The 12,997-nt window shown below is 39.0% G+C and overlaps 1 protein-coding gene across 1 annotated transcript in view; it reads right to left on the reverse strand.

Moving 5' to 3' along the window:
• PKP4 (plakophilin 4) overlaps positions 1-12,997 on the reverse strand; it is a 266,647-nt gene that overhangs the window by 112,689 nt on the left and 140,961 nt on the right. Inside the window, exon 4 of the mRNA XM_045298126.1 lies at positions 9,324-9,436. Coding sequence (XP_045154061.1) covers positions 9,324-9,436 — 113 coding nt within the window. The remainder of the gene's footprint in view (positions 1-9,323; positions 9,437-12,997) is intronic.

The raw sequence follows: 12,997 nt of genomic DNA on the forward strand, positions 1-12,997 counted from the left end.
CGCGATAGAGTGAAGCCACGGAAGTCGAAGCGCGAAGTGGCGAGGGTTCACTGTAATTGGAATGCAAATGTTGGAAATAAAGAGGAAGGAACAGTATTTGGAAAATATGGTCTTGGTGATAGCAACAAAGCTGGATATCACATAATAGAATTTTGCAAGACCAACAATTTGTTTACAGCAAATTTTTTTTTTCAACAACACAAATGGGAATAACCATGTGGACTTATTAAGAAATCAAATTGACTACCTCTGTGGGAAGAGTTGACGAAGAACCTCAGTGTTAGCAGCTAAAACCAGGCCAGGGGATGACAGTGGGACAGACCAGCACTTGCTCCTATGTAAATGCAGGTCGGACACGAAGAAAATCAGAACAAGTAAATGAGAACCAAAATAAAACGTTGAGTATATTCTACTTGGGGCTTGAGAACGTCTCAAAAACCGATTTGCTGCATCAAACACTAATGATCAATAGAAGACCTGATGAGCCGTGGGATGACATACGGTACACCATCCAAGAAGAAAGCAAAAGTTCAAGAAAAGGGTATAAAAGAAAGAAAACATCAAAGTGGATCTCACATGACACTCCGAAATTTGCTATTAATTGGAGAGTAGCTAATACAAATAAATAAAATTATAAAGTCAAAGAACTGAACCTAAAACTTCAAAGGGCGGCTTGAGGAGACAAAGTAAAATATAACGAAATGTGCAAAAATCTAGTTATTAAACCAAAAAGGAAGAAGATGGTCAGCATATCTTAATCTGAAATAACTCAAGAAAGATAAAAAACTTCAAGCCTTGAGTTATAATATTGCAAGATGTAGGAAGCATCAAAAGAAGGAAAGAGTACAGTTACTGTACCAAAAAGAACTGGTAAAATTTCAACCATTTCAGGAGGTAGCGTATGAGCAAGAATCAATAGTGATGGAGGAAGAAGTTTAAGCTGAACTGAAGGCTGTAGCCAAAACGATGCTACAGGAATTTATGGAATTTATGGCATACCATTTGAAATATTTCAACCAGCTGATGAAGCACTAGAAGCATTGAAAACATGGTCTTGGTGATAGGCCAAGAAATTTGAAGTCAGCAACTTGGCCAACTGACTGGAAGAGATCCATACTTGCACCCTTTCTAAAGAAAGGTGATCCAATAAAATGTTCAAATCATGGAACAATATATTGCTATCATATGCAAGTGAAAATCATCCAACCAGGATTGGAGCAATATGTTGATAGTGTAAGGCTGAATTCAGAAGAGGAAAGAGGATGTCATTGCTGATATCAGACAGACCTTGGCTAAAAGTAGAGAATACCAGAAAGACGTTTATCTGTGTTCAAGTGAACTCTGCAAAGGTACTTAACTGTGCAGATCACAACAAACTATGGATGGCCTTGATAAGAGTGGAAATTCCAGAACATTTCATTCAGAACTTGTATGTGGATCGGCAGGCAGTTCTGTGAACAGAACAAGGGGAGACTACATGATTTAAAATCCAAAAAGGTAGTTTTTGTAAAATCCATCAGAGTTGCATCTGCTCTCCATACTTATTTAATCAGTATGCAAAATAAACGATAAGAGAAGGTGGATTCTCTAATTTGGCACTAGGACTGGATGAAGGCTTATTAACAACCTATGATATGCATTTGGCACAACCTTGCTTGCTAAAAGTGAGGAGGACTTGAAGCACTTGTTGGTGAAGAACAAGGATTACAGCCTTCAGTATGGATTACAGCTCGATGTAAAGAAAATAAAAATCCTCACGATAGGTATCATTATGATGAAAGGGGAAAAAAGTGAAGCTGTCAAGGACTTCATCTTGCTTGGATCCACAGTCAGTTCTCACTGAAGCAACAGTGATGCCTAGGAGCGCTTTAAAGTTTGTAAAGCAAGGGCGTACTTTGAGAACTAAGGAATGCCTGACCCAAGCCCTGGTGTTTTCGATCATGTGAAAGTTGAACACTGAATTAAGAAAGATTGAAGAAGTATCGATGGATTTGAACTCTGGTGTTGGCTAAGAAGATCGAAAGTACCACGAACTGCCAAAAGAACACATCAATTTGTCTTGGAAGAAGGACAGCCGGGATGCTCCTTAGAGGCACAGATGGCAAGACTTCGACTCAGGTTCTTTGGACATGCAGGTGCCAGTCCCTGGAAGACACGATGCTCGGGAGAGTATGGAAGGAAGGAAGGCCCTCGTCAAGATGTATTGACACCATGGCTACAAAACTTGGCTCCAATCTAAGAACTACTGTGAAGAAGGCACGGGACTAGGTGTTTGCTCTGTTATACCGAAGTATATACATGCTATGAATCGAAACCGACTGATTAGCACCTAGCGATAACAACAACGTTAATCAGAAAAGGTAGATATTTCCGTGATGCATCTTCAAATTCCCTGTATGGGCTATTTAAATTGTTATAGTTCATCTAGATATACATATGGTTTAAAAATAAAAACCTAAAAAATTGATGACTAAAATTGGATACTAAACTAATTCATGTATTGACTTAATAATTCATCACTGTTACATATTTTTAAAATGGCAATTACAGACTAAAGACTGAAAACTACAAAAATATTATTTTAATGAAAACAGTTCTTTAAAAGATAATTAATAGCATGGAACATATATTTTAGATGCATGGGCCTCTAAATTTTAAAGTTTTTTCCTTATCACTATTAGGAAAATTAATACAGCTGGTCTTTTTCCACTTTTAACCAGATGTATTAAAATAGTCCTAAAATAATTTCTGATGCTGAAGTTTAAGCTGGATTTTTGTATTGTGGCTTCTCCCATGCAGAGCATCAAAATTGGTCTAGGAGGATAGGTAATTTATTTGTTGTCTAATTTTCTAGGCTCATCAAATGTTCTGTTACTTATGAAAATGATCTCTTTCAAAATCAAAATTCTACATTGCCACACACTTATTTTACAATGGAGTAGCTTCATGCAGCACTGGAAGATTACCTGGGGCTCACATGACCCACAGAAGACTCCCTTCTACAAGTTGAATTCAAGTGAGTAGAAACAGTTGCCATTCGGATTTGCACATCCCAGATGAAATACGTCTGTGGTTGAAATTTGTGACTGGAATGGCAATGAGAAGCAGCAATTAAAAATGGCTTCTGAAAGAATTGTGTTCAAGCAGAAGGCTCCAAATAAATAAAATAATTTCCGTGGAGATGCCGCTCAGCTACAAGCAAATTTTTTGAGGTGGGGAGGTGAGACAGACTCTTGGAGTATGTTTACAACAGGAATTATACTCAGAATATAAATGTCACTAGATTTGCTATGAACATTCATTTATCAAATATTCAATACACCACAGTATTAGTTTATTCTTTATTTTCTGACTGAGCTATAAGGACAGAGAGCTTTTCCAATCACATTTGCTTAACCATTAGAGTCACCCACAGAAAACGCAAACACACTGCCATTGAGTCGAATCTGACACATAGCAACGCCATAAGGACAGAGTAGAACTGCATCGTGAGTTTCCACGACTGTTAACTCTTTATGGGAGTAGAAAGCCTCGCCTTTATCTCACGGTGTGGTTTGGTGGTTTTGAACTGCTGTCCCTGTGGTTACCACTGGAACTTCAACTCCTAACCCCACAAGGACTCCCACTAGAGTCACTGCTGACCAAATATAATACTAGGAAAGGAAATACGGGAAACTATACATTCTGAAGACCATCACAAGACTCCCAGTGAACTTTTCCTTCTGGGCACTTAAAAGTTTCCCAGATTTTGGCTGGTGCGAGCAATGAAGGTCAAAGGGACAGAACTCTACCCCGCATCTCCTTGAAGAGGTACATTAAATACACAATATACTGTGTCAAGGTACAAATTTCAATCTCTAAAAAGGCAATTCGTTTTTAGAGAATGTGTCATTTGAGAAGGTTTATTTCACAGTGACTTAAAAATATTCACTTAAGAGAAAGATGTGAACCATGAAAAAGCCTTTCCTGCTACTGTCAGCCCTAAAACACTTTCAGAATATTTAATAGTATCAATGAAAGCCTGATGGGCACCAGCCGATGACCCTGCACAATGTTTGGGGGAAAATTTAAAGGCAGTGGGAAATAAAATCTATTCATTAAAAAATAACAGAGTTCTTAAGTGGTGATAAGGAGACCGTTTGTCAAGACTGAATGACTTTTTTTGAAATCATAAAGAATTCTATTTTAGCAGTGTTTAAGCCAAATGAAAAGGAAGCGATAATCTTCAAGACTGTTTGAAGCTATTTAATTACAATACTGCCATCATTTCCCCTTCATTCAATTAATGTGGACAGGAATTGTCCTAGAATCTAGCATAACTTCTGAACACCAGAACCAATCAGGTAAAGGGCAGTGTGTAGAGAATGATGGCTTACAAAATATTTATATGTAATTTAAACTAGGTGCAACAAACCAGAAAACAAATAAAAACCCTGTACTTTAGTTCCAAAAGTTGTCATTAACATTTTTTACAATAATTAAAAAGATCCACTTTTAGATAAGTCTTTTGACTTCAATTAAAGTAAAAATTGAGACTATCACGGTAATAAATGGCCAATATAGGATTTGCTTCCATCAGTAATTTTGCCTGTTCCAGTTATCTTTTCAATACCACATTATACAAATTCAGGTCTGTTCAGACTTCAATTTATTAGCCATGGCATAAAGGGCTTGGACCTGTTCAAAACCCTGCATCAAACAAACCATGTAAGTCATTAACATTTCTATCTATAGTACAGCTACTAAGACACTCATAGCCAATGTGTGCAATGCTATATCATCCTTCTGTATGCTATTCAAACCTGGACTTCTCTTATTGATCTAAATTTTATCTTCCCTTTGCCTTAGCTTCTTCTATCCATTTATATTTTTTTGAATGGTGTTTCATGTACTTTTGGAATGAAGAGAAAATTACACACACACACACACACACACACAATACAAATGCACAAAGGTAATTTTCCTAACAGATACCACAGAACACATTTAATGTGGAAAACGTTAAGTACACAAATAACTATAGCATTCAACCAACCAAACAGCCAATGGGTGCTCACTGGTGACCCATGTAGGTCAGAGTGGAACTGACAAGGACTGATTCTAGAGGTAGATGGCCAGCCTTTCCTCCCGAGCACCTTGAGAGGGACGTGAATCTGAAAACTTACAGGTGAGCCTGCCAACCAGTCACAGAAGGCATGACCTCTAATTGCAGCACCGCCACTCCCAGAAACCCATGGCCACAGCGTCAATTCTGACGCGGAGAAGACCTCTAGGGCAGAGTAGAACTGCTGCCAGGGTTTGAGGCTGAAATTCTTAACGCAAGCAGACAGGTTCATCGTCTCCCTACATATTCAGTTCAAATGTAGAAATGCTGTCACATCTGTATTACCTGACCCCCCCCAAGCCCACCTTCAAGGCTTCTCGATGTTGCATATATTATTTTTGGCTTGGGTATAGGAAACACCCATTTCAGACTAAGGATCACTATAGACTGCTTTTCTTGTAGTAGTACACAGAACAATTTGGAAAATCTTATCAGAAATGGTTTCTTTCTTACTACCTGGTTTAGAAGACTACTTAAAAACAAATGAACAAACAAAAAACCTAATAAAAATACTAAGCAATTTTATTTTAATCATTAAGATTTTCAAGTTTTAATCAAGGCAGCGAAGTTCATTTCCTTCAGATATGCCTGGGTCGGTGTAAAAATATGTGGAGGCTTGGTTTCTCTCTGTAACATGAAGTTATGGGCAGGGTGAAAAATGAGTGTGAAGGAATTGCTTACACATTTTTGACCCACACACTGAGTGGGGAGGGCGACATAATATATTTACTTCAACATGAGAGCTATTTATTAAATGGGATCTTATGCCATTGCTTCTTTCTTACTTACAGGAAAAAGCCATTAATGGCAACCAAAACAAAACACCTTGAGGAACTAAAAAGATTAATAAAATCTACCTTCATTTTCCTCTGAGTCATTGGTCTTATCTTTGAACTAGCCTTACCATTTCAATATAAGCATCCAAATAAAAGAGGAGAAAATAGGAAACGGTAACTAAATAGTCAGTCCCCCATTTTGCTGATTACATTTATGTTTCTGTTAAGAATAAAATCTTCTTTACGATACTTTGAGCAAATAGGAAATGATTGTGAGGAAAAGGGTATGGGTAGGTGTGAATTCTCTTTTTCAAAATCTTTAGATTTTGATACTCCAACTAGAAACTGGAAGGCTCAAAGAAGTAACATAATTGAGACCTTGGTGATCTTAACAGCCACGGTTTCCTCATGGCTCTGCCCGCACAGTAGCCCAGTGGTCGTGGAGCAGCTACCTGCCAACAGTTTTCTGACGTCCACTAACAGTGTGATGGGGGAAGTGGGTGAAAGGATGGCTAGAAATGCAAAGATGGAAGGGGCGAGTCTAGCGGTAAGATAACCTTACTTGAGAAGGTCCAAATAAACGAGGAGCTTCCCTGTCGCTTGTTATTCAATCAATGAGCATTTGACTGAGTGTTAGGCATTGCGAGGCGAGCTAAGGCAGGCGCAGAGACTAATGGCTCTGCCTAAGAGATTTGGGAACTACTGAAAGGTGGGAGGAGATGAGCCCTGAGCTACGGAATCAAGGAAACGTGGGAATCCAATGTGAGATGAGAGCTGGACAACCTAAACAGATCATCATTCCCACTACCCAAATGAAGAAAGTCACCTTTCTTTGTTATTCTTAAGAGTACGTAATTGATTCCCATCCCACCGCCTGGCTCGCTTCATTCTATTGAGCATACTGAATTTTCTGCCAAATGCTGCCCTACAACACCTGTCAGGCTAACAGGTGCAAGGTGATCATTACCCAGGTTTCAGGCTCTCTCGAATTAGACGGCAGCTGCGCCCTTCCAACCCAGGCCAAGAGACCTGTTAGGACATGCTGTACACACCACAGAAGCTCCTTCTGCCCCGGGTCCTACTACAGGCTGGGGTCTGTGTCTGCGCATACACGTTTGTCACCCGCCTCCTCTCCACCTTTGTGCCCATTTCTGATTGTGCCTTTAATTCATGCAGCACTCACAGGCTGATTTCTATAACAAGCACTAGGAAACAGCAACGTTTAGTGACAGAGTATTAGTTGGAATATGTGTTTTTTAAAAACTTTGAAATTAGCTACATTAAAAATTTAACATTGATTTAATATTTTTAAACTAACAAAAGTTCAGAAATAAAGGATTTTAAGGTGTGTAGATTCCAACTACACCTTATTGAACAGCTGTGAACTTGGCATGCTTCTCCAGACGGCTCTCTTAAACAGAGTTACAGCTTCAGTCAAAGCCTCGTTCCTGATATGGGCCTGTTCCCTCTCTGCCTAGACTCTCTCCAGTCAGAGCAAGCTCTTATTATCTACTGTTCCCTGCTGGTTCTTACTCATTGTCAAGCATTCTAGACTTTGTTTTCAAACATCTGATTGTGAACTCAAACTTTTCTTAAAGAAAACAATATATGTAATTATCTAAAAATAAACATTGTTTTTATAGAAAGAATACATGTGAACTCATTTTTATGGTATGAGTTTGTCGTTTCTGAACAATAAGGGACTCCTAGCCTCCCTGTGGAGGAAGTTAAGAGGAGGGTTAAGGGTGCATCCCTTTGAAGGTCATGGCTTAAGGCATTAATCCAATGTTCAAACTTGTGACTTTGAGCCTGTCCAAGGTCTCATTCTTACATTCCCACATTCTTACAAAGACTCAAATCATTATTTAGTGTTTTATAACTGACCCCAGACCCTGCAGCTGAGGCAGCTGAAGTGCTTCTAACTCCGGCTTATAATGGTCTCTCCATTCCCCATTCTAAGTGCATGGCTATCTTCATTTCTTTATTGCCACTCCCTCCAGGTACTGGCTTTTATTATTGTTATTGCTGCTGCTATATAGCTCGTATTTCTAGGAGTTTTAGCAAGATAATTTCTATTTTAGCTTAGGTAGGTAGCTAACTAACTATATTGACCTAACAAAGAAGTCCAAAATGAATTCTGTAGATCTATTATTAATGTTCTGATTACTCTAAAAACTATATTTTTCTAAATTAGTTGGCTTATACTGCTGGAATTGAAACTTATTCTGGATTTTTAAAAATGATGAAATATTTTATGTTTCTTTTTGAAAATTTTACTGAACTTATTTGTATACTTTATCCGTTGGAAACAAACCAATATTCACAATTGCAAAGGGAGCAGAGAAGAACAACTTACTAGCCAAAGAGATTTAAAAATTCATAGCAACAATGCGCTCGAAAGGGTAATCTACAAGTAGAGCTCCGTTCACGAGAAGGTCCTGACGTCACAATGAGTGGCAGTGAATGACTGAGGGACAGGGCAGCATGCCTGCACCTTCAGAAGAGTAGGCAAGAGAAACTAGGAAAATATGAGCGAAGTCTTCGTCTTTTTTAAAAAAAAAGTAATTAGAATTTTTGGCTTTCCCTTTCTCCAATTAATATGTCTCCCCTCTAGTTAGAGATTAGACAAGACTAAGCAATGGTTTTGAAATAGTATAAAAGATGCTATTTACATGAAGAACAAAAGTGGCAGTTTTATACTTTTTACACTTAATATATTTGAACAAGCTAAGTTATAAATATTATCTGTTTTAATCAAGGATTGAGAGAAAAGTTTAAAGAACAAATTAGTTTTTGTTCAACAATTTGTATACATTTTCTTTCATAACTTTAGCTGCAATTCCACCTCCAACCGGGGGTCCCCAGGCCGATTTGTCTGTTATCCTGCCCTTCCTGGCTACTGAGCTTTGTTTGCAGGCAGAGCTGCCCTTTCGGTCTTGTATGGTTGATTATTATGAGTGCGTTTATCACTCTTCAGAGTTCTAGGAAGACCCAAAGTATATCCCGCGCCCCCCGGAACTTATTAAATGTCATCCCTTAGAAATATTTCTTAGTAAATTGTGAAGCAAAACAAAAACAATCTGTTAGTAGGTCTTCCAAAGCAACAACCAATTTGAAGTTAACGGCTCCAAATGAGTTAGTTTCAGTTGTGATCAACATAACACAACTCTGGATGCATAAGCAATATCAAGTGTAGCAGCACATAGAAAGCATTAGCAGCTACAGCTATGAAAAAATTACAAACCCCATGTAGAAGACTTCAAGCATAGGACTGAAAGATAATCCAGTTTTTTAAGAGGAGCCTCAAAATTAGATACATTGACATTTTTGATATTATTTCAAGAAAACATGCTACCGCTAACAGAACTATCTGCGGTGTCCGAGAACACATAATAAGGCACACAACTTGAGGGCATGTAAAGAGCGAGCCACTGGCCCTGTACCTGGTGCTGGCGATGCTTGGTGATTCTGCTCCAAGCCTACATCTTTCGAGCTGACTGGCAACAATCTGCCTTTCCACTTCCAGTTCTCGGGTGAGGCGTTGAAACTGAAGCTCCTGTGATTCAAGGAAATAAAAGCAAGTGAAGGGCCGAGGACTGTTGTTCAAGCATATTTACGAATGAATGTACATCACATGAAACATAGGAACATGCCTATAACACAGCATTTACCGCAGCTTTGTGGAATTAGGATCTTTGATGGTATTGTTTGTTTACATGACCTATGATTTGTAGTTTTTTAAAGGTACTAGGTACATCAGCGGCTGTTTGGAACTGGAAACATGCAGACAATTATTTGTCCCTGTTGATGTAGGAGGGAATGCGAATTGAGGTCTCATAAGTGCTATTATGCTGCAGTGTTCTATACAACTGAAGATTTCCAAAGACTGTACTTGATGTTTCTACATCAAGGGCACACCAAACAATGTAAGTTCTTTATCCTCAATGGCTAATTTTCAAGAGCAGATCACATCCAAGCGCTGATTGAGGTGAAAACACAGAAGACTGGGCCATAGTCGCTCCGGGGGATCGCCAAGGCGCTGTGGCTTTGCATTATGGTTGGCCTTCTCTTCTGCTAATCTTCCCACTAAGTATTCCACATGGAAAACTCCATCTTAATGAGAACTCGACCTGAGATAAGCATTTCCTTGGCTTCCTTTTATAGAACGATAGAAATTTTCTCTCACCCACAATGGAAATATTGTGAGATGCTTCAGATGTGTAGGCAAAAAACACAATAAGCTTCTGTGAACTTAACCAAAGTACAGCGCATTTTAAGAGTTTTACCGCATTTCCCATAGTCCATGAAAAATAAAATAAAATAGTACACGTAATCTGGTTTCTGGCTTGTGGATTTAATTCCCCTCTTTTCCATCCTCCTCCAAAGTAATCAGTATGTTGATGTTTATTATGTACATGAGGATTTTGCACTACTGCTGCTACATAATTGGAGACATAGATGATATATATGATTGATTTGCATGTTCACACAATCTACATCAATGCAATAGTGTAAATTTTCTGCAGATTTCTTTTATTGCTCAGTTAATTTTGAGGTCCATAAATACATGCAAGGTCCAGTTAATTTATTTTCATGGCTCAAAAATATTCCATTTTATGAATATAGTACAATGCATTGATACGTTCTCATGATGGCCCCTTTGGTTGTTTCCAGTTTTATACAACTGTCAGCACACTGTAAAATAAGCATCTTTGTATAAACCTCTTCTGGAGAAGGGTGGCATGAATAGAAACCTCTCAAAATTAAAATTCACTGCCATCAAGTCAATATTGACTCAGGGATCCTAGAGGACGGGGTAGATTTGCCCTTACGGGTTTCTGAAATTGTAACTCTTTTGGGGAGTAGAAAGGCTTATCTTTCTCCTCCGAAGGTGCTGGTGGTTTCAAACGGATCTTGCAGTTGGCTGCCAGCACAGGACCCACACGGCACAGCCACGGCTCCTCGAGTCACCCCGAAAGTGGAACTTCTGGGTGCTGTTGTGAAGGGTATGTGTACTTTTTCATCTTTGCTTGATAATGGTTATCGATCTGCTTTCTAAAGTAGTTGTACCCATTTATATTCCAATCACCAATTTCTCTGCACACTCACCAACATTGATTTAACTTCAGGGCTTAATTTTTTTGAGGCGAGCCGGGGTGGATGGGTGAGTTTAGTAATCTGATAAGCATAGAATGGTATTTTGTACTTCCATGATGGCCAACATATTTTCATGTTTCTTGACTAAGTTTCTGAATCTCACAGGTATTGTGAAGTCTCAGGAGGTCGTGTCGTGCCCCAGGTTAAGAACATATTTCTGCTTATCCTTTCCTATGGAGGTGGTCTTTCATCTCTCCTTACCCGAAGGTTGTCCCCTCATGGTCAAGGTTCTAGCCAGAGAGCTCTCAGGAGACACCCCTAGGGGCAACCCCTTCTGTGATCTCTGAAATCAGGTCACCTTAGTTTGTCACTTTCAAGGGAAAGTCAGGTTTATTGCTTACTTACCTCATGATTCCACTTTCATTTCAATTTTGATTTCTGTGAATTCCTTATTTTCTGTGTAACTTACTCTTGCTTAAAAATGACAGCTTTTTCTTCAAACATTTTATTCAGCATAAAAGGTTTCTTAATCAAATGAGGCTTTATGTTGGTAAGTAATTTGACGGCCCTTTCCAATAGAAACACAAAGAAAACTGCGCATCTCTTCACAAGGCTATTGTCACTTTCTTCTTGCTTCTACAAGCTCTAGGTAGCTCGCTGTCCTCCAGTACTGGTATGGAAAACAAAAAACCTAAATTCACTGACATTCTGGCAATTCTGAATCACAGCAACCCTATAGGACAGAGCAGAACTATCCTTGAAGGTTTCTGAGACTATAAATCTTTACAGTAAATCTTTAATGCCTTTTCTTTCTCCCCTGGAGGAGACAGTAGTTTTGAACTACTGACCATGCGGTTGCCAGCCCAACTTGTGATGCACTGCACGGCCTCCTCGACCTCCTAGGTTCTCCCACTCTCATTCATTGTCACTGTTGAAAGTGATCATCTATCTCCAGACCCATTCCAACTGTGTTCTCATGAAGCCCCATTCGAATGTATAAACTTTCTTTATAAGCCCTTGTTTTTTTCTCAGGAAGCTCCCTAACTCTGGACTTTCATTGAAATGTGTTCTTTACTGGCAACACCTTATTTTTTTTTTTCACACAGCCTACTCTGGGGAAAGACTATTAATTCTTGCACTTTTCACACCTAAGGTACCTTATATGAAGGCTCCTTAGCCCAGTGCTGTGTATAGTATTCCTCATTATGTTCACGTTGCCAGGAGGAGCTGTTGTGGCAGGTAAGTTGTGTTTGCTTTCCCCTTAATCAGTAAAGAACACTCCGCTTGCAAAATGTGCAAACTTTACTTTATTCTGACCATCCAGCAACAACATCCACTGCCCATTTTCATCTTTAGTATCGATTTGCTTCAAGTTGCTTGGAGTCACTAAGCATTCTGGAAGAGCTGCATGGAGCATGACAACGACGATGATGACAATAAATAGTAGCAGGTACTCAGATCACGCCATCAGTTTGACATCATCAACTTCTTCTCCCTATAGTCCCAGGTCCCTCCCAGGTTTAATACCTCCGCCTTATCTAGGCTAGCCCACCAAAGCCTGCGGTATCCTCCAGAATCCTGTTTCTCTCCTCCAAACCTGTTCCTGTTGCCTCTCAGTTTATAAATGTGCCTAAATTGTCCTCACCTGAATACATACAGTCTCGGGACTTCTCTAGCTTTCTTTTACTCTGTTTCTGAGCCCTTTGACTCATAGTACTTGTTACTAAGCACTGGTTTTTCCAATGGAAATTGACTCCTTAAAATGTAATATCGTCCAAGGTACTAAAATCATGGAACTGATTTCTATGCCTTTTATATTTTTTCCTAACACGTAACATTTTAAAAAATTGTCCATCTGTATACTAAAGCTACCTCTTATCAGTTACGTATATGTGTATGTCACAGTGGAGTTCAACATACTATTTGATGTCTATAAATCTCAGCAGGAAAGAAATGAATAGTAATTAAATTCCATGGCAGGGTGTGTGTGTGTGTGTGTGTGTGTGTGTGTGTGTACAGT

The sequence above is a fragment of the Echinops telfairi genome, unplaced genomic scaffold (assembly GCF_000313985.2).
Source record: "Echinops telfairi isolate 266 unplaced genomic scaffold, ASM31398v2 ScPeMD7_4;HRSCAF=17, whole genome shotgun sequence".
NCBI lineage: Eukaryota > Metazoa > Chordata > Mammalia > Afrosoricida > Tenrecidae > Echinops > Echinops telfairi.